Source organism: Sphaeramia orbicularis, chromosome 10 (genome assembly GCF_902148855.1).
Source record: "Sphaeramia orbicularis chromosome 10, fSphaOr1.1, whole genome shotgun sequence".
Classification (NCBI taxonomy): domain Eukaryota; kingdom Metazoa; phylum Chordata; class Actinopteri; order Kurtiformes; family Apogonidae; genus Sphaeramia; species Sphaeramia orbicularis.
In genome coordinates this window covers 13999478-14020529 of record NC_043966.1, presented here as the reverse complement: position 1 = coordinate 14020529, position 21052 = coordinate 13999478, and the positions used below count along the sequence as shown (strand labels likewise).

Genomic DNA, 21052 nt, shown 5'->3' with positions numbered 1-21052 from the left:
TGAACCAGTGTACATTTTATTACTCTCAGCCCTCCCCGCAGGGTGTTGTCATCAGTTCGTCTGTCCATATGTGCAAAAACTTTAGCGTGGACTGAAGGCCAGGGGTTTTTGAGTGTGGGCACATTGTGTTTTTAGACTATGAGCAGAGACTGAGTTCAACCACAGTTCTACAGTTTTGTCCAGACATCATCTCTCTCAAGCTGCATTTTGAATAGACGGGTTTCATCTACTCACAGTGCAGCTACATTGTAAGTTATTACACCTTCATCTTAGTAGGTTTTTGATGGTGGGAAATTGAACTTTTTCTGTTTTTCTTGTAACTGTACAGTACTTGTGATAGCTAACTATGTCACCATCCCTTCAGAGGAGCCATGATCAAAACTACTCACCATGTAGCCAGAGAGGGCAGCAGAGACAAAGATGTTGGTGTCTGTAGAGGCATGAAAATGCAAAATTTTGCAACCCCAAATATGATTGTATTTCAGATGTTAATAGATTATAGCGGGATTGTAACATAACAGAAGATTTATATATCTGCTGCAGATTAGTTTGCACTAATTCAGTGGAATAGCCCATTTATACACCTCATACAGTATAGAGGCATTTTAATCTCACAGATTCATTGATTAGATAAGGGAAAATTATGCTGAATCATTACAGGAACTACAGAAGCCTGAGGAAAGCTTTGGGAAAACTGAAGTCCAGTCATCGCCTGCTCCAGATAAAGAATCAACTGCAGCTCAGCCAAAACCTCCTGCAGGTCAGAGCAGTGTGCCTCTGTGCTGACACCCTGTGGTTGTTTTGTGTCATTACAATTCATTTCAGCCCTACATTTGAGAAAATGCTAGAATTTCTTGAATATTCAGTTATATGTTTGAGTTAACATTAGCTGTAAACCTGTCTGTGTTTTCAGAAGCTAAAACAGAGCAAGAAAAAACAGAATCATCTAGTCAAAACGTGTCCAGCATCATCCAGACAGAGATCAGCACACAAGTAACTTCACAGGTAAGAATACCAACCACATCAAAAACTAAACTTTTACCTCCACAAATCACCTCCCAGCTGATTTTTTTACAATGCGTAAATCTGTCTGCAGACCAGTGTTCCCAGTTCCCAAGAGTTACCACAAAGAAAAGAGAATGTACCAAGTTTGTCTGCTCCAAGCTCCTTTGGATATCACCCACCCAAGGAAATGACAGGTAAGCGAAACTCCCACATCTAAATACCAAACAAACTGCTTCTTTTCCATGTGTTTTCCTGTTTTCTGATTTTTACTTGCAAATCCTCCTTGCTGGCTGTTTTCCCTTTACCTTTCAAGCTGGCACTCTTTCTGTTTGGCTGTTGTACCCCAAAATGTTTGGATAAATCTAAACAAACTGTCAGTAATCTTAGTATAAACAAGCTGTTTTCCCAAACTGCACAAATCCCTGCTTCACCTTTCCCATCTCCTTTAGAGACAATGATCCCCAAAGAACCGCGGAAAATAAAGTATTTACATGTTACATTGTAGATTTATGCACTGCTAATTAGGACAGAAGCAAAATATGTAGATGTAAAGAGGCAAATAGGAGTTGGCGCTAGACTGGATGAGCTGGAGGGATGTTTTAGTCTCTGTTGATTGGTTGTTTTTCTGTCAGAGAGCTGATGTGTTCTGGGCATTTGGCTCAATCATAGACCAGGTGAATTCCCATAAAACATAGACATATGGTTTGGTTGTGTAGCTAAATTGTTTAAACTCTTTTGCAGCTTACAGGCAGCCTAAATAAGCTTGAAAAAGGTATTTTTCCAAAGCAGCTCCAGTAGGTCTTATTTCTACCTAAAATAATGAGTTGTATAATTTTAGAAAATAGTTTCAGATCTCAAAGTGATGATATCCCAGTTCTGCTCTGTACAACAACCATCCCAAACCTCTAAAACTATCAAAATTTCTGCTGCAAATTTGCACAATTAAATCACTGGAATTTAGTTTAGGAGCAGTATTTTGTCAGTGATCACATTTTTATTCAGATAAATCACCATATCTGGTCACAAATATGATGTTGGCTAAGTTAGATGGAGTCGAAAACCTAACACCCACACAGAACCTCCTCCAATCTAGCACCAACTGAAACTGAGTTTTTTTTGTTTTCTTTTCTGCCCTTCACACTTTTTAGTCATTAGATTACGATAATCTTGAACTGGAGCTCTTTATAAACTCTGAAAACTTCTTTTCCAGTTACAGTCCCTTTAACCTACAGTATCAGTTCTCTCAGTGTTCATCTCCACTCCTGCCCCTTATCACTCCCTGCCCCTCCCGTCTCTCCCTCATTCCCCCCTTCCCCTCCACCCATGTATTTTTTTTATTGTGCTTTAGAGTTTGCAAACAGTGTCAGCTCACCTCTGGCAACCAACAGCCCTAAGTTACGCTGGGAGTTCTTCGCTCCGCCAGGTAAACCCCTTCATTCATCGGTGGAGTTCATGTTTCCACCTAGAAGTGCTTTATGCACAGGGTTTCCTTGACATTACCCCAGGGGTTACCAATAGTCCCCTAATCCCATTCCTTTATTTGTCGCTCATATCAGTGTTCTTGGTGCAAATTGATGATCCCACTCCATCTCAAATACCTTTTTGACCATTTTGTATTCCAAATATGTTCAAGGAAACAGTCCAAGTCTAACTCATTTATGAGCATTCATTATATACATTTGACCCTATTTGACTATTTTAATGTTACTTTGAAGCCATGATGAACAGTCTTTTCCAAGAAAACACAATTGAATTGGTCACATGCTTTTACATTGTTAGCTTTGCCATCAAATGCATCAACATATGGACTCATCCTGATCAACTTCTCACAAAGTGACTTTGAAAGGCCTTTTAATCTGCTTCATTATAACATGAAAATGACAACCAGAATCAAGTACGCAGTATCAGACCGGTCACTGAAGTCCAGATGTTAAGCGTTGCTTTTGGTGGAGTTCTTTCTCCTTTCTTTTTTCCTGAGGTTTTCAAACCAGCGCTGGCTGCATCTCCTTTCTTTTAATATTTATTCCATTGAAAAATGTGTTCAGCTTGATTTCCTGCATCCACAGTGTGTGTTTATTTAACCTGCCATATGTTTCTTCATACTTCTTTTACAGAAGAGGCAGAGAAGGATCGCCGTGGCAACGTGAGTAAAAAAAGCATCATCTGCCTTGCTTTAGTTCCATAGTGCTGTGTTCATTATTGTGTCCTGCATTGCAGCGGGGTTCAGTAGTTAAGTTTAGTTTATAGTATGTCCACAGAGACAAACCCGAGGTAGTCAGAAATATGACCATTACGGAAAAAAACTAAACACAAAGAATATGAATAAGTCACAAGCTGTCAAGTTATTTCTATAGTGATTAGTGATGCTATGTTATAATATAAAATTGTGCAATTTGTTTTTAGAAGCAATCTCGAAGATTTTTTTTTTTTTGTCTTTTTGGTGCCCCTAGTGGCGATAAGTGGTAATTCTAGGTTTGTATTTGAACTGCACCAAAGAGGGATCAGGGCAGTCATCAGCATCATCATCATTATCAGTCAGCTGACAGCTGGAACCTGTGACCAGCAGAGTTAGATTTTATCTGTGCTGTTGTGTCCACTCTGTCAGCACTACAAGTGTGGAGTTAGTTCACTTCAAGTCCAGTATTCATATTTTTTTCATGTATGAAGCAGTGTTTCTTGGAAAATTTCGTTACATTCATTACATTACATTCAAGAAACTTGTTTTGTTTTGTTTTGTTTTTTTCAGCTTAATATGTGGCTGAGGTTGATGAAAGTAACTGTACTGGGTTGTACTGTATAACCTCCTTTGCACATGTGAAGTTCTAGAGTCACTGTAAAATAAGTATACTTTGTCTGCTGTTATCAGTGAAACTGAGGAGCATCTAAGTGGGATAAACACTGTTACACTGCCGCTGTGTGTGTACAGGCCTTATGTTGACCCACATAGTGACAGGTCATAGTGGTGATGACCTGTTTTTGCAGGAATGTTACCACAGACACTCAGCTGTAAAGTGCAAATGCAAGGTCTTTAATATAGTATTGTCAGGTGGTCAGGAGTTCCATCACAGTTTTACCTCATTTGACATTAACAAAATAGAGTTAACAGACATACGTTGAAATGAAAATCTTCGAGATTGCTACTTTAAGGACAATGGAGTTAACAAGACCTGCAAGTTTTCAAGACATGCATGAAAACTGATGCTCTGGTCCCTAGCTTGGCTACATAAACATTTATTTACATCCACACAAGATCGGAATCTACAGTCTGCATTCATAAAACCATCCTACAATTACAAATAGGAATGTACAGTTAAATATTAAACATAATAATTCCATCAAGCATATGTCAACTTTCAGTATTCAAAAAATTAAATATAGAATTTGAGACACCAACGTGTGTTAAAAAAAAAAAAAATCCATGAAGCATTTTATATCGAGACTTTGTTTCTCTCAAGTGATGAAGCGAGGTATGGTTTGACATTGATGGAGAACTGTCAGTGCAATTCCAAGACATTCTGCTGTATACGTCCTTGCACCTGCACTGCACTATGTATTTCATTATTAAACAGAGAACAGCTGTTGATGTTGATGTAGCATGCCAGATGAGGAGGCTGTAGATATCGGCTAAGACTGCTTTTGTTTCCATCTGAGCTCATCTCTCTCTTTCTCTGTCTTCTCTCTCCTTAGTAGGAGTCCTTTGGCTAGCATTGGAGTAGTGCTGTTGTGGTAGACCAACTATTTCTGTCTCCTCCCTTCCCTCCTTCTTTTCTATGGTGGATATGGATGTGTGTGCTTGTGATTGGCTTTCACGGTTGTATGAGTGTGTGCGTGCGTGTGTTTGTGAATGGTCTGGTTTTGGGGTGTGTGTGTGTGTGTGTGTGTGTGTGCATGAATATTCGTGTGTGTATTTGTGCATGTTGATGTATGTGTGTGTGTGCGTGTATTTTTTGTGTGTGTCGGGGTCTATCAGGTGTCAGTCCCGGTGTTGCCCCAGGCCAGGCGGGCCGACCGCTGGTCTTGGGACCCGGATGAGGAGCGAAAGCGTCAGGAAAGGTGGCAGCAAGAGCAGGAGCGCATGCTGCAGGTACACAGCATACAGGGCAGAGCATGGTGCATGAGACCAAGGCCAAGGGTCACTTCCTTATATGACAATGCACCAGGCCTGCCTCTAGGTGCAAACCTAGACTTTAGTTTTGCAAATATTATTCACAGAATGAAATGGTTGGTAAACAGTTATTTAAACTAACTGGTAAGTTGATTTTGAGGTTATACTTCTGCTGTTGAAATGGTCATATATGATATTCTTTGCACACATTTTTTTGACTCCTGATGCCTAGGTTTACATTAATAGCTCAGAATTTATCAATAGCTACTAAATTTAACAGCAAAGGTATATTGTGACATACTGTTTACCAATTGTGGTGCAGGATACCAACATAACAAGAGAAAGACTTAGTCAGCAAGTATGAGAAAATACATATTGAGATGGAGTCATAGCCTTTTATGCACCAGGTATTTAAGAAGTTTTAGCTACTTGTGAGCTCAGTCCAGCTTAGAAATTTTATGGTCAATATCCATAATCAGTTATCATTATGCATAATCATAGATTAAAGCTGCAAGTTATTTTAATGAAGCATTTGTGTCAATAAACTCCATATGAGTCATTTAGGTAACCTTTATTTTAGATCAATATACATACATCTCAGTGTTTACATCAAACTGGGATAATTTTGCTTTTTTTGTTTTTTTTAGAATTGTGGTACATTGTAGTATAAATTAGGTCTTGCTGTACATGCAGGTTTTATGCAAAAGCAAATTTTCCCCAGTTTTTAACCTGCTGTCTGGTCTCAGTAAGATGTTGTGTGATCGTCACTGACTTGCTCAGCTCAGAGCCAGGTGAATTAACCACGTCACTGCTATTTGCAAAGCTTACCTCTGTATTTGTTTGGTGTTGAGCTTACCAATCCCCTCCAAGACACACTCAAACATGTCCCATACACTCTTTGGCCACTAGAGGGTGATTTTGTGCAGTAGAAGTAACACCCTCACTGTCTCCATTTCACACACATACACAGACGAGGACATTGTCCAAGGTTGCTGCTGTTGCTGCTGCCCAAATCACCCTCTCTCTCCTCAGCCAGTGAGAGGTGCATCTCAAGTCTACATGTTTCTAACCTTCACAGATGTCCGTGGTATACTGTTCATATATATTTATATACAGTATAAACCCAATTAATGAACCATGAAGTCAACAGTGATGAGAGCAGTTTTCTGTCCTTTGTGGTTGTCGGAGCACAGTTTGAGATGCACTAAAAGGATGAATGTCTGATGCATCAGTGTGCTTGTTACCTGCCTCTCTGGTTTTCTGTGTTGTGTCTGTGCCTAGATCATGATCTCTCATCTCTCTTTGTTGCTTTATCTCTGAATCTTTGCGTATTGCCTGCTCTCGGTTCCTACACAAGTCTAAAAATTAATAAAATCACCTTCTGTGTCAAAGAGATATTTTTTTCCAAATAATTCTCGTATGTGCTGAAACTGTAGCGTGCGTCAAATATTTGTTGTGAAGGTGGCATTTGCAAACAGAAGTTGTGTAGGAATCATGTGTTTAGCAGGATGTGCAAGCTCTGCATGCTCCGCTTCTGCCTTTTGTCTGCACTGACTGCTTCTGGTCTTACGTTTTGCTTTTTATCCCTTTATTAAATATGCAATCTGGGCAAGTATGTAGCTGTATTTAACAGCAATAGCAAAATATCTTTAGAGCATGTCTTTAAGGTTAGGTTTATATTAAGTACATACAGCAGGTGTGTGATATGGGAGTCTTATTTTATAGTCGACTGAATCAGGACCTGGGTCCTTTCTTAGATTAAACAAGAGTAGGATGTTGTCTTTGACAAACACCTCAAAGCCACTTAACTGTGTATCTCATTACGTATATGTTATTGCCAAAACATTCACCTGCAGATAGTGTAGTATTCCTTTTTTGTTGAGGCTTTGTGCTGTATGTCATGTTTTTGCTGCCATGGTAACAGGAGAAGTACCGTCGAGAGCAGGAGAAGCTGAAGGAGGAGTGGGAGAAAGCACAGAGGGAGGTGGCAGAGGAGGAGAAGAAGTACCACGAGGAGGTGTGTGCAAATCCATCCTCAAGACATATTCCCCATATGATCTACTATTTCTAGGTGCTTTTTTGGGGGGGGTTTGTAACAATAGACCTTTCAGAAAGACAAAAACTGATTTTCCTCTGGCTGTCCTCTACCCCTTCAAGAATATTAGAGATGTTATAGTTACCATTACTCTATTTTTTAATAGAGAAGTCTGTACAGGTTTCTATCCTCGTGTTATGACCTGATAAAAATTCCCTACAACTGTATCACAGTTAACAGAATATTTGTAATAAGAGCTTATAGTCTCACCCATAGGTGCCTGCAAACTCCTCATTTATAATAATCCTTTTCTCCTTTAAATGGATAAGCAAAGTAAGTTATTTTCATGCCATACCTTGACACTGAAACTATCTTAAAAGGTGTCAGTTATGTAACATTTTGCTGGTGTGATGTCTGATTATCAACACAGCCATTCCCTGTCTTTTCTGATGAAGACCACTTAGTTCACATGAAAAATATACTCTGTGCTAATTCTCTAAATGACATAAAATAACTAGAAAAGCACTCAGAGAGTGCAGACCTCCACCAAGGCAGATCAGTGCCCCCACCCCCGATCACCACCAAAATTTAATCATTTGCTCCCTGTGCCAGTATCAACATTTCCTGAATTTTTCATCCAAATCCGTCCGTAACTTTTTGAGCTATCTTGCACACGGACAGACAGACAAGCCAACGCCGGCAAAACATAACCTCCTTGGCGGAGGTAAATATCAAGACCTTCCATAATCACCACACACGAGAAAGGAAGTGTCTCTCAGGTGGTAGATGTTATGATTATTTTTCATGAAACTATATTCTGTTGTTTCGCTAAGGTTTTACTGAATCAGGTGAGTAGCTATCGATGGTTATTTGACATTTAAAGCACAAGCTAGAATTATTCCACTGTTGAAAGTGAAAGGTTAACGGAAAGAGATATTTATTTCAACCAATGAGGTTAATGTACTGGACTCATATCTTGCTTTCACCTCCGTTTCTGACAGGAGCGGAAAATCTTGGAGGAGACGGTGACCCCTCTGACTCCTCGCTCCTCAGCCCTGCCCTCCCCCAGTAGAGGGGAGCTCTCCTCCACCTCGGAGCCTCAGGATAGAATCGTCCGCTCACTGGCCGACTGGGAACGCAAGCAGGAACTACTGGAGAGGCAGTCGGTAAATAACTGAGTGATGGGTTGATAGTCAGACTGTGAAGTGCAGCCCCTGGTTTACATTTTACTTTTAGGTGTTCACTAACTCTTTCTCTTGACTGGTTGTTACAGAGAGGAAGCACAGAGAGCGTGGAGTGGAAACGCAGAGAAAACGACAGGACCAGTGACATCAGTACAGCTGATGAAAGCATGAAAACAGCAAGAAGGTTAATAAAACTCCTGAAGGAATTTGTGTTATGTTATTGAAATGGTTGAGGAATAGAATAGACAAATCATAAAATCAGATGGTTTTAAATGAAAGTAAATATATACCTTCGCATACTGTACCAAGAGGTTAAAGATGTAGCAGGGATAGAGGCCATGAAGAGCCTTAACTCTTTAAGTGCCAGACAGTTAAGGGGCTAATAAGCCTTAAAAGTGCCACAGAATTTGGCCGTTTTTCAGTATTTCACGTCGTTTTTATAATATTTGAAGAATCCTGCAGGAAACCGCTCGGTAACATCCGACCGATTGGTGATTAGATTCAAAACGCACCAGACGCAGCCGATTCATTATTGATCGTAATTTGCATAATTTATAATAATAATAATAATAATAATAATCTTTATTTATATAGCACTTTTCATACATTAAAAACTGTAGCACAAAGTGCTTTACATATCAGTTTAAAATCAGTACCGCCCCCCACCCACACCCACCCACTCACCCGCACACACACACACACACACATATACATGCAAACCCACAAGCTCACACATACTTAAGAAGACAGGCTGAGCAAGGGTAGACCAGAACAAAAATGTACAAGTAAAAGTAAAACATCAATTTAGGAGGCGCTGTCTCAGGGAGCCATCCGCACCAGGATGCAGCCGCCGACCCCGGTGACCAGGCACCAGCAACACAGCCCCGCATCCCAGTTAGTGGGAGAGGGCCAACTGGGACCCCCACCCACCAGAAAGGAGCGGACCCCAGTGAGAGAAGGCGCCACAGCCCCCGGAGTCCACAGCCGCCCCCCGGCATGGAGGGCTCCCTCTGATGAAACACCGGAGAATAAGAAACATTAAAAAGATATAAAAATATTATTCGGTCGCATGACCTCAAATTCCTGTCTGCTTGGTCTCAAAAGGGGGACACAGAAAGAACGTAATCGAAATGTGAGAAAGAAATGGGGGTGGATGGTTTGTTTGTACACAAATATGGCGTGTTCTCCAAAGCCGATCTGATCGGCCCGTGGCACTTTACAGGTTGTTTTCGTAAAGCCGATTTAATCAGCCCATGGCACTGAAAGTGTTAAAAGGAATCAGTCTATTCTGAAACATTCTTGGAGCCAGTGTAAAGAGGGTAACAATGTAAGTAAGTTATGTGATCCTGTCTCTTAGTGTGTAGATAAAAGCCTGGCAGATGATTTCTATGCAGGCTGGAGTCGAGCAATAGATTTTTTTATCCATTAAAAAGCTGTTGCAGTAATCCATGTGATATAGATGTATGTAAAATGCTCTGTGAAAGTTTAACTAGAGGGGTTTTCTTAAATGTTTCTAAAATGATAAATGTGTGATTGCATAAGGTTTGTGATCTGCCCTGTGACTCCAGTTTGCTTTCTTATGTGCTGAATTCAGAGTTTAATTTGAGCATTTTCTGTGTACTTTACATCAGCTCATTGAGTCAAAGCATCAGCCAGACAGATACACATGGTCACAGTCTGCAGAACGGCCAAAAACCTCCTTCGATGCCAGCCAAACCCTCCACTCCTGTCAAGAGCCAACACGAGTACCCAGCAGACAGCAACAAGCCCAGTCGACCTGCAGGAGACCGGAGGTGGGTGTAGGAACGTCACAGAGATGAGGACTTTAAAGCTCCGTCACAAGGGCTTAAAGTGGTATTGAGTTCTATCAAGTCAGAATCATAAGTTGAAGTTTTTAGTCTTACACAATGAAGAGGAGTCAATATGCACTTCTTATCCTTAGAGCTGAATAAAAGACATAAAGCAACGTTACATTAAACATTAAAAGTATGATTTAGTTCAGAAATGAATTTTTCCTAAATGACACACTTGATAACTTGTTTCAAATGCTGATTTTTTTACTATCATGTACTATATTTGCTGATTGTCTTAGCTATTTTTTAAGGAAATAGATCAATAGATGAGAAGAAGCACCTATTTTTAATTAACATTTGAAATATGCGCATTTCATTTTTTCTACATAAGCAGTCAGTTGAACATGCATGTACTTATCTTTTGGTTTGTGTCTTTTGTTAAATTGTTATGTATTGCTCATTTTGTCATATATTTTTAAGGTAACAGATCATCATACGTTGACAATTTTCAGAAGAACAACATTTTTTAAATAATGATGTCTTTAAATACATTTTATGCGACCAATACAACAAGCAGCCAAGCCCAGAGTGCATCTTTTAGAGTGCAACCTCAGTTATCATATTTGACCAGCAGGTGGCGACTTGTACCTGTATTTGCTCCCTCAGTCCTCCTCCTCATAAAGCAACAGTAGTCAGTGACAACACAAAGGTGTTTAAAACATTGATTACCTTCAGAATCGAATATCCTGTAGTAACACATAGCATACATTTTAAAGAATAAGCCATGGCCACATTTCCCAAACATTACCGAACAGATGGAAGCTGCTCCTCTGGCTCGGATTGGTTCTCCGGCAGCCAATCGCATCTCTGTAGCTGTGAGTCATCATCATGTTGCATGTTGCTGTCCATTTCCAGGAGTGGCCCTCTTGATAATAACATGGGCCGCAGCTCATCAAAGCCCCCCACAGCATGTCCGCCACCTCCAGACACACTGCCTCCAGCACCCAACAGGTACTGCATCACAAACAGCCCTCACCAAGGGACGCTAAGGGGAGGGAGGGGAGCTCATTTCTGCATTGTCATTTTCTGCTTTTGCCTCTACTCCACCCATCTTTTATCATGTACCACTGCAGCATAACCCTTCCTACAACCTTTCAGTGCAATTATATCAAGGTGGAGCTGGAGAAGAGAAGCCATCAAACTGAAATTAAACCACAAACCTTTAAAAATAGCAGCGTCTTTTCAGATTTTCATCTTAATCCTGTTCCAACTTTACTGACTTGACAAATGAACAGCCTCTAATCCACTTATCTGACTATAACTGCCTAAAAGGAGAAACTGTCTATATCTTCTGTTTCTATCTCTGTGTCTTCTCTGTAGGTCTGTAAGTGGGAAGAAGCTGTGTTCCAGCTGTGGGCAGCCATTAGGGAAGGGAGCAGCGATGATCATAGAAACACTGAGCCTCTACTTCCATATTCAATGCTTTAAGGTCTGTCGCACAATGGTTGTCGTCCTGAAACACTTCATGGTTCAGTCTTCTTCTGCTTTGCATAGGAACCTGAATTTTAAGAGTGCTGTTAAAATATTAAATGCATTTCGTCAGGAAGTCTGGTGAAGTGCTGGATTTGAAGGGCAAAATTCCAATGTAAATGTCCCAGTATAGGTAATTTCCACACAAATAGTTTATACAAAGTGATCACATGCAAAGACCCATCTGTTATGACATTTTGACTTATATATTCAGTCATTTTTAACAATTGTACTGCTTGTAACAAATTTTGAAATATTTATGTAGAAAATGCAAACAGATAGAGTACAGCCATAAAGAGACAAAAACAATGGAGTACAATATGAAAGAATAGACATTTTGTCATTGGTCACACCATTTTTTTTTTGTCATTTGCTGCTAAATTTGAAGTTTCATTGTATTGTTCATCAGCGCCATGACATACATCTATCTATCTATCTACATCAGCCGTAGGTCTCTGTAGGAACTCAAGTTTTGTGTGTTTTTTTGTGCAGATTCACCTCGATATAAGTAATTTCTCTGTGGAGACACTAACAATGTGTAGACTCAAAAAAAAAAAAAAAAACACAAATGATGTTACCTAATGTCCATTAGTACATAATGTCACAGTTAAATTTGAGTCAGTTGCACACACACCATTATGCTATCATAAACACTGAATGTAATGCTAAATGTGTGTTCATCCACAACTAAAACTAGTCCCAAACAAATGTTACACTGATTCCTGTAGCATTTGCTGAAATTGGTGCCCAGTTTTGTGGGGTTTTTTTCATCAGCAAGAACAACAGTCAGAACACTAAGAAGCATCTGAGAAAATAGAAAGGCATACCTCCGCTGTCTGTCAAACACTGAGGAGCAGCTCCTTCCACTAGGAGCAGGAGGTTTTGGCCCAGTTTACATGACAACGCTCTTGGGTGAAAACGTCAAAATATTTTATCAGACGTGCCTTTCATTTAGATGGCAGCAGCGTTTTTGGGGGTTGAAAACACAAATAAGTGAAACCACCTTCCAGTGGAAATCTTAAAAACACTCCACTCTCACGTCAGCGTCAAAAGGGTTGAAGACGCAAAACTGTGTTTTCTCATCGCATAGAGTTGACATCACAGGCATGCACCAGTACAGGAAAACAACATGTCAGATTATTTCCCTTCATCAGACCTTCAAGTGGTGTTAAGCAATCACTCCACCCCCTCATCTGTCCAGACAAAATTTTGCACTAGGAGAGAACAGGAAGAGAAGTAGAAAGGTTCTATGCAGGTGCTTGGTCTGGTGGTGGTGATGCCACCTGGTGTGCATACTACATCGATAAATAGGATATTTTTCATACTTTTTTTGTGTCCGTCTGCATGCAGATTTTTCCCCTGAAACACGTCTAAACGCAGAATTAAAAGTGAGAACGCAGCGCCACTTCGGCGTTTTCGATTCAGATCGTTAATGTCTAAATGTAGCTTAAGAAGAGCTTCTTGTCATTTGTATAGGTTTGCATAGGCTTTAAAACTCTTTTGTCTCTACGTCAGTAAAAATTTAACACGATGGCAGATGAATAGAATGGGAATAGGAATGGATTCGATACAGAAACCAACAGAACATGTTTTACTTATTTCCTGATGATTGATCAGTTCCCATTTTTAGTTACTCTGCGTCTTCTCCATTTAACATCAGTGTATCTTTTACTGAGGGTTTGATTATTATGTCCATAGATATGGTCCTTCTGTCCTGTCGTGTTACCATGTAGTTGTCTTCTGTGTATGGATTGTTTTTCATGTGGATCACTAAGGGGTCTGTATTTTCTATAATATCTATGAAGAAATGCACACAATAAAGCCAGTCTTATGCTCCAATATTCCCTTGTAATAATACAACAAAGAAGAAATGAGACTTCATTTGTAATCAGAGTATCACTCTTTGTTTTCTCTTCAGTGTGGGGTGTGTAAGGGACAGTTAGGCGATACGACCACAGGGACCGACGTCCGAATCCGTAACGGCCTCCTCAACTGCCACCAGTGCTACATCCGTTCTCGCTGTGAGTCTCCACCTCTTCCCCTGTATCTCTCACCATCTCTTCCTTTGACTTATTTTATCTCTCACCCTCTCCCTCTCTGTGCCAGTAATGTTTCCATCCATCTCGAGCCTAAGTTAATTATGACTGATCGCTTTCTGTCAGCTGTTTCCTAACAGCAGGTTCTGTCAACTGGTTCTTAATATTCACCACTGAATATCAAAGAAGCACAACCACAGAAATAAATAAATAGGACATAAGCAATTTAATTCCAGAGCATGTAGTATAATATTTATAAAATAAGAGTTAAATTAGACAAAAGATGGAGTGTTATCGTTTGCTAATGTTGCCCATTTTTCATATTTTCACTAATGAGTGCACTTTTTAATGATCTGTTGGTGTTACAGTATTGATGCTCATAAAACCAACCAAAAAGTTTGTTTGATTCATGGTTTTCAAAGCGTCAGTGACACTATGTTGCGATAAAGATTTAGGGTGTATTTCAGAAGTTACATTCTTTATTGCAGCCCTGCTGTGAACCTGATAAGATGGGTGTATTTTAATATAAACTCCTACTCAGTGCAGCTTTAATAAAGACGTGTCAGACACAGTGAAGCAGTGCTGAATGGAAGGAAAGGATCTGAAGCTGCATCAGGAGAAACGGGTTATAGAGGAATTAGGAAAGAATGATAATTTCCTCCATCGCTTTAATGTTTCCAGACCAAGAGCAAAGGTTTGTGCTTTCTGAAATAAAATCTTGTTTGAATAACCTCTAAGCAGCTGTTATCAGGGATCAGAAAACCACAATATCAAATCAGACTCAAACAGAAGACTGAAGAGGGTTTGCTTTCATTAGAACCGCCTGTCCTTGACCTTTTATATCTGGGAAAATAATTGTGATCTTAAAAATAAAGGGTTTCCTTCTGTCTTTCTTTTCCTTTCAAGCGGCCGGACAGCCAACCACATTGTGACGCTCGACAGAAAAGCACAAAGTTCATGGAAGAGCTCTCATCCCTGTTTAACCAGATTATCTGCAAATCATGTCCTTTAAAGCGTGTCGGGATCTTTGCATCCACTGCAGCTCAATAACCAATGAAGATTCATCATGTCGGGGCCGAACAGGGATCTGGGGACAGTCAAATGTTTAAAATAATATCCTTCGTGTTTGTGTCATCTGATTTGTCAGTGAAATCAATCACTTTGGATTCAATTGGTCCATTTACCACCACAGACTCTTGTTTCATCATGCATCAAGAGAAAGAGAGAGACTGGTCTGCGGTGGCAGCCATGTTAAATCCAACATCCTTCAGAACAAACAGCAACATTCACGATGCTCTATTCAGAGACATTCAAAGGCTATATTTAATATCTCACACTGTCAGAATGAACACTTTAAAGGATTCAGGCTGTGATTAAGAAGAATCTGTTCTCCTGGTTGGAAGAAAATGTGAATATATACCATTCAGTTCCATATAATGGAAATGCAGTACATCACAAATACAGAATCACTTTTTTTATCATTTAGGAAAGTTTTTAGCGGCTTAATTTGGAGTGAATCCAAAATCTGGAAAGTGAATATGTGTTCAGGCAGCTTTGATTGGATTACTTTATTTTCCCTCAGCAGGCTGCCTCTGAAAAATTTATTTTATTCCCTTGTGATGAAGAACGAAATCAATACTTTGATGCTTAAGAGAAGACACAAACTTATGTAGAAAGTGCAATAAAGGTCACTCTATCCCAATATTTAGAGCCACACACAGAATAAACACTAGTACCTTTAAGAAACGCTATAATCATTTTGGTTTTTTGATCCTCAAGCACTAACACGTGTCGTGTTCTGTGCTCCAAGATTAAAATCAGCTTCTAATATAAACACATATTACAGATGTAGTTTCATTTTTAGGGCAATAACGTGAGCTGTTGATGTGCTTTGGGTTGTTCTGCGTCAGCCCATCAGCTTGGAAAGTCAGGACTTCAATGTGCCTTAGGAAAGCAAGACGATGCAGGAAAAAAAACACCAGCGATGTGGTGTTTAGTTTCTTTTTATTGTTATATTTTTGAGTGCAGGGAGGGATTTGGCCAAATTTGAGCTCTAAACAACAGACAGACAGGTTGTAGCCCTCCCGTAATTCATGCTTTACTTCTGTTGATAAGTTTATTTTCACATAACGCCCTAATTTTATAATTTCCCCCTGTTATTCCTCAGTGATTTGCAGTGGGAGACAAAAAAAACAGCGCTGAGGAATATGTTGTCTATTTGGAAAAGTATATACTGCAAAGGAAACATTCATCTAATTATGAATGTTGTTTTATTCTAGAGCGAGTATAGGCTTCTGTATGCTATTAATTGAGATCATTTTGATAATTGCTCAGTGGTAGGATTCATTTATAAAGTAAAAATTTAAAAAACAAAAAAACACATACACGCACACAAAAATCACCAGAACATTCACATCTAGTTTAACAGCAGAGGTAATATAAACACACATACCAGCAGTTGCACCTGTGCAATATTGGATTGGATGAAACTAAAGATGTGGTTTGCCAGCTGGACATTTTAAGTCACTTGCTTCTTTTATTTTTCAACTTGTATGAGAAGAGCTCAGTGGTTTATCGTTGATGTAAAATGCACGTTTATGCCTAAAACCAAATGGTTTGCTGTATGAAAGCAAACTAGCAGCCGCATCTTCCTCCTCCTCCTCCTCCTCTTCCTCCTTCTCCTGAACCGCGTCCTATAGTCACGCTTTCTCTTCGGGTTCATTTCTCTGATCTACAGTATTTTAAGCTTCTGTTCCGATTGTGTATTTTATTTTTTATCCTCATTTAGTTCATAAATAAATAAATCTCGGCTGAGTCTCTTATAGCGGGATCTTTGAGACGGAGCTATATATATTCAGACGGTCTTAACAGGATAGTTGGGGAATGAAACCTTTACGTCTGTTCTGTATTTATTGTAATATTCACCTGAACACTATCCGAAAACATAGATTAATTTGATGTTTAAATGCCATGGCATTTATAGCATACTGTATGTTTATAAATAAAATGTTATAATTAAAATGGGGTGTTTGTCATTATTTCTGTAAAAACATTCATGCACGACCAGAGATGCTAAGAATTAAATGTATATAACTTGCAATTCTGTTGATATTAATTCTTATTTCAAATACTTTTGGGTTAAATTTCCATTCCAGTTATTTAATTGTAAGTATTTTCACCTCACTTTTCCTTTTTTTTTTTTCTAATCGAACCCAATTGTTTTCTAGTCTTTGCGTCAATAATTTGTGCCTGATATCTCTTGATAAGCCCTTGTTAATAGTTTGCACACGCACTGAAAATGGTTAAAAATTGAAAATTGTGTTTTTCTCAATTCATTTTCTTTTTCTATTAATCGTTATTTTGCCACATTGAATCGGTTTTCGGGTTCTGTTTGATTTATAACGACTAATACTTGTTTATTGTTATCCTTTGCATTGAAATTCCGAGTTCTGAATAAAGTAAACATAAAGATAAATATAAATATTAAGATATATTTTAGGACTTATCACCTTAAATTGAAATGTGATGTTATTCCTTGCGGCGCTGTCCGTGGTGCTGAAATCTCGGGCCTTCACGGGTGACCTTGGCAGAACTACCGCGTAATTTTAACTCGCATAAAAACATAAATAAATCGCACACAAATCATTTAAACCTGATTATTCTCTCCCATGATAATACATCATTTCGATAATGTTCCATATCCGTCCAATGAAAACAAGACAAAGAGTCCTGGACTATTATTTTTTTTATCATCAACAACCATTTCAATGGTACACCTGGAAAACTATGTGCACATGTAGAAATATTTCCTTCTTAAATATAAGCATTCATTACCTACATATAAATAACTTTCAGATCCTGGACAAAACATGTTACATAATGCTCACAAAATGGGAGGGAAATCATTGTAAAATCAGACAAAGAGACAACATGCAAATTATATAGAAATAAATACAATGTTTGCATCCATTCCCCTTTTTTTTACCCAAAATAAATTCTTCCGAGGGAATTTTGTAAAACATCAAAAAGACTTGTATGATCGATCTACGAGGGAGTATGGCCTATGGTTCAACTATAGGAGACAATAATACGTATTAACACTATACAATTTGAGCCACAAAAACACTGCCGTAGAAAGACACACAAAACATACAGATTCCTGTCAGAGGTGAACATTGCAGTAGTTTGTGCCTTTTTTTTCTCGAGGAAATAATTGTGTTTATATCGATAATTTAAAGAAACTAAACTCTCAGCAGCCCTGGAAATAAAAAAATAAAAAAAAAAACCGCTGTAAGAGGCTACTTCCACACCGCAGGTTGTGTCTACAGAGAACAGAAAAGCAAAAATCCATCAGCGTCTGGTTGGATATTTGTTGTCGGGTTGTGAGAGGGCGTCCTCAGTCATGGGCATTAACCGTCTCTCTACCAAACAAAGCAGCTGCTTAACTCTGACATTTAATGGGACTAAACAAGGCTCCGTCGCTCCGGTGGCTTTAAAGCCTTTTTAGACGTCTGTGTTTGCGCATAAACTGGCCAAAAATATTCATCTAAACAAGTCACTTAGTCCAATAATGTGATAGAGTTTGTGGTTCCACGGATAAATCAGTATATGCACAATTTATCTCAGAAGTTTCTGCTTTACTCTGCCTTTTTTCAGGACATTTGCTCCTGAGGGTGCAAGAAAAAAAACACTGAACTTGCACGTATTTTGTGAGAAGACTTCGTTACTATACGACGACGTGACTTGTCAAGATGGATGTTTTTACAGCACGGGTGTCAGCTGACCACAAGAAACGGCGCAAGGCATAAAAATTAAATAACAGAGTTGTCATATTCTTTTTAACAGCTTTTTATTGTCCGTAAGTCTGTCTTGGGCAATTGCTTTTCATTGTCCGGAGGAGGAAAGCGTTCGTTCCTCTCTGCTGTGACGCTTCCTTAGAACATGCTCGTCTTTACTAATGTAGCTTTGGCTCCGTTCTGTCTTTGCAAAGAGGACAGTACGCTGGCGAACGGACCGCCCAAAGAGTCCGGGATAGAGGTGATGGTCCCCGGGGCGGTGGCCCAGCCTTGGCTCGGTGCTGTCACCCCCATGCCGGTGGACACGGAGGTCTTCACCTGGTCCACCTGTCCGTTCCCAGAGGTATTAACCTGGCCTCCGGTGGGGCTCGGTCCGCCGCAGTTGGAGGTGGGGACGGGTTCGGGCCTGGGCCTCCTGTGCTGTCGGGGTCGGTAGATTTGGTCTCTTTGCTGTCGTCATCTCTGGAGTCGGATTTCTTTCCAGAACTGGATTTGGCAGCAGCCGCGGCCGCTGCTGCAGCACGCTCCTGTTTGCGGAACTTTGCACGTCGGTTTTGGAACCACACCTGAATAGTTTAGGAAGGTGCAAGTAGGAAGGTTAATGGAGAATTAAGAAGAAACTAAACACTCTATGCAAATGCTCATAAGTCACAGCTGAAACGGAGATGTCTAAATAATGTTACTCATAAATGCAAGTTGTGCTTTTGCGCATTAGTGCTTAGCAGTGCGCAATGCAAGACCGTGCAATGGGGGGCAGTAGTACATCATGATACCAGTGAACCTTTCATTTCACTAAAAATCTACTAAAGATTAGTTATCAGAAGCAAAATGTTAAAATGTTTGTATTGGTGTCATAAATCCACTTGTGCCTTTTTGTGCGTAATCGTGCGTAATGGCAGCGCGTGTTGGAGAGGCGGTGGCTGCGTACCTGCACTCTGGCTTCAGTCAGATCGATTTTAAGTGCCAGCTCCTCTCTGGTATAGATGTCCGGGTAGTGTGTTTCAGCGAAAACCCGCTCCAGCTCCTTGAGTTGGGCACTGGTAAAGTGGTCCGGATACGCCTCTGCTTCCTCTTCTCGTTCAGTCCGCCGTGATCCGTGAAGAGCTTGTAGGGAACTGTAAACGAAATGAAATGTCACCGTTAGTAAAGGTCCGACCTGGGCTGTAATAGAAGGATATAAGCGTGTGTAATTGTGATGCTGTCAAATGAAAGTAAATTCAAATTCGATATTTTGTGTAAAATCCGGTTAAGGGCGCGCGGCTAAGGCTTTCAATTGTATTATGGCTTTGATTACCTGTGAATTAGTTCTGAATTGATAACGTTGCTGACCTGTGATGCGGTTAATTGTGATGTTAAACTAATTGTTGCTCCTCAGATTGGGGCTCAAGTTTGAAAACTTGTCATAATGTTCCCATCCGCCCCGCTTGTTGCTACTGTAACTCCAATTCGGTGTCAATAATGAGCTTTAGTCTTTGGTTATCTAATTATTTTCGAAGCTTTATGTCTCATCGCAAAGTAAATAAATTATGCCTATCATTTTGGCAGCTTAAGATAATTCTGTTGGCGGTTTTGGGTGTGACTGGGATAGTATAACCCCGTAACCGAATTACCGCTTGCCTGCAATCGCTTCTAACGTGATAAATTCTTTCATTTGTGTAAGCAAATTTCGTTTGGTAAATACTAAACACATTTCCATTTTCAAATGCAATCAAGGCGTCCTATAATACGCCGGGTTGAGGCTCCGGAGCCGCTGCTTACCTGCGGCGTACGGGCTGCTCTGGTGGTCCCGCAGGGTCCCCAGGCTGCAGGACCCCGGCGTGAGGGACGGACAGCCGGAGGTGGCCCCGAAAGTGGTCCTGATGGGATTGTACTGAAAGCCACTGGCTTGACTGCACGAACTGAAGTCCGCATAGGCCGATGCCAAGCTCGACGTGTCCATCCCGGCCATACATGACTCGTAGGCAGAGGAATTTAGGTAAGAATACTCCATTTTATACATTTGAGAAGGCTCGGTGGAGTTAGAAAGCTGCACTTCCCGGGAAAAAATGTCAAAACAAAAACACCCAAAAAAAACTGGGTTAGAAAGAAAAAAATAATGAAACTAAAAAAATGAGGAGGACGCGCGGTCTGAGTTAAGGGGGAAAGATGCACTTGTTTGGTTTCAACTGGGTGGAAGGAGGCTGGACGGTGGGTAGATGTTCACTGCTCAGCGCCTGCTCCAAAACTGGCCTCCTTTATAGGAACCTAGCCCTGTTTTATGAAAAGCCCCCTAAGAGCTGCCTAGCCCGAGGTCTCTAGAGCATATAGTCCTCATAATAAACTTGGCTCTTTCCGCTTGGACAATAGCAAAGCGTTTGGTCTTATTGCTAGCGCTTTTTTACATGACAATAACTCATCAGTCTATTGGGCTGGCACTGGGGGCCCGGGCTGTCCAACCTCCCTATCATTGATCCCCTGCATCTCTAATTAGAATTTAATACCACGCCATTACGCACCCCTCCACCGCCGCCGCCGCCCCCCCCCCCCCCCTACCCATCCACCCCACTCCTCTCCAACCACCATCTTGCC

General features: G+C 40.3%; 2 protein-coding genes across 13 annotated transcripts in view; one reads left to right on the top strand and one right to left on the bottom strand.

Moving 5' to 3' along the window:
* Positions 1-16078, top strand: part of LOC115426912 (LIM and calponin homology domains-containing protein 1) — a 105334-nt gene extending 89256 nt beyond the window's left edge. For 9 of the 12 annotated variants that reach the window (XM_030145176.1, XM_030145169.1, XM_030145170.1 and 6 more), the window contains 14 exons: positions 661-760; positions 914-1005; positions 1097-1199; positions 2354-2428; positions 3120-3148; positions 4976-5089; positions 7035-7127; positions 8147-8311; positions 8419-8513; positions 9961-10122; positions 11038-11133; positions 11503-11611; positions 13571-13673; positions 14595-16078. In XM_030145176.1, coding sequence (XP_030001036.1) covers positions 661-760; positions 914-1005; positions 1097-1199; positions 2354-2428; positions 3120-3148; positions 4976-5089; positions 7035-7127; positions 8147-8311; positions 8419-8513; positions 9961-10122; positions 11038-11133; positions 11503-11611; positions 13571-13673; positions 14595-14620 — 1362 coding nt within the window. In that variant the 3' untranslated portion in view covers positions 14621-16078. The remainder of the gene's footprint in view (positions 1-660; positions 761-913; positions 1006-1096; positions 1200-2353; positions 2429-3119; positions 3149-4975; positions 5090-7034; positions 7128-8146; positions 8312-8418; positions 8514-9960; positions 10123-11037; positions 11134-11502; positions 11612-13570; positions 13674-14594) is intronic. The other 3 variants (XM_030145166.1, XM_030145167.1, XM_030145168.1) reach the window with 3 other exon arrangements.
* A 2544-nt stretch (positions 16079-18622) lies between these two features.
* Positions 18623-20483, bottom strand: phox2bb (paired like homeobox 2Bb). The gene is given in 5 exon segments (XM_030145177.1): positions 18623-18879; positions 18882-19050; positions 19413-19531; positions 19534-19599; positions 20243-20483. Coding segments are annotated over 5 exon segments (852 nt in total).
* Positions 20484-21052: the final 569 nt, after the last annotated feature.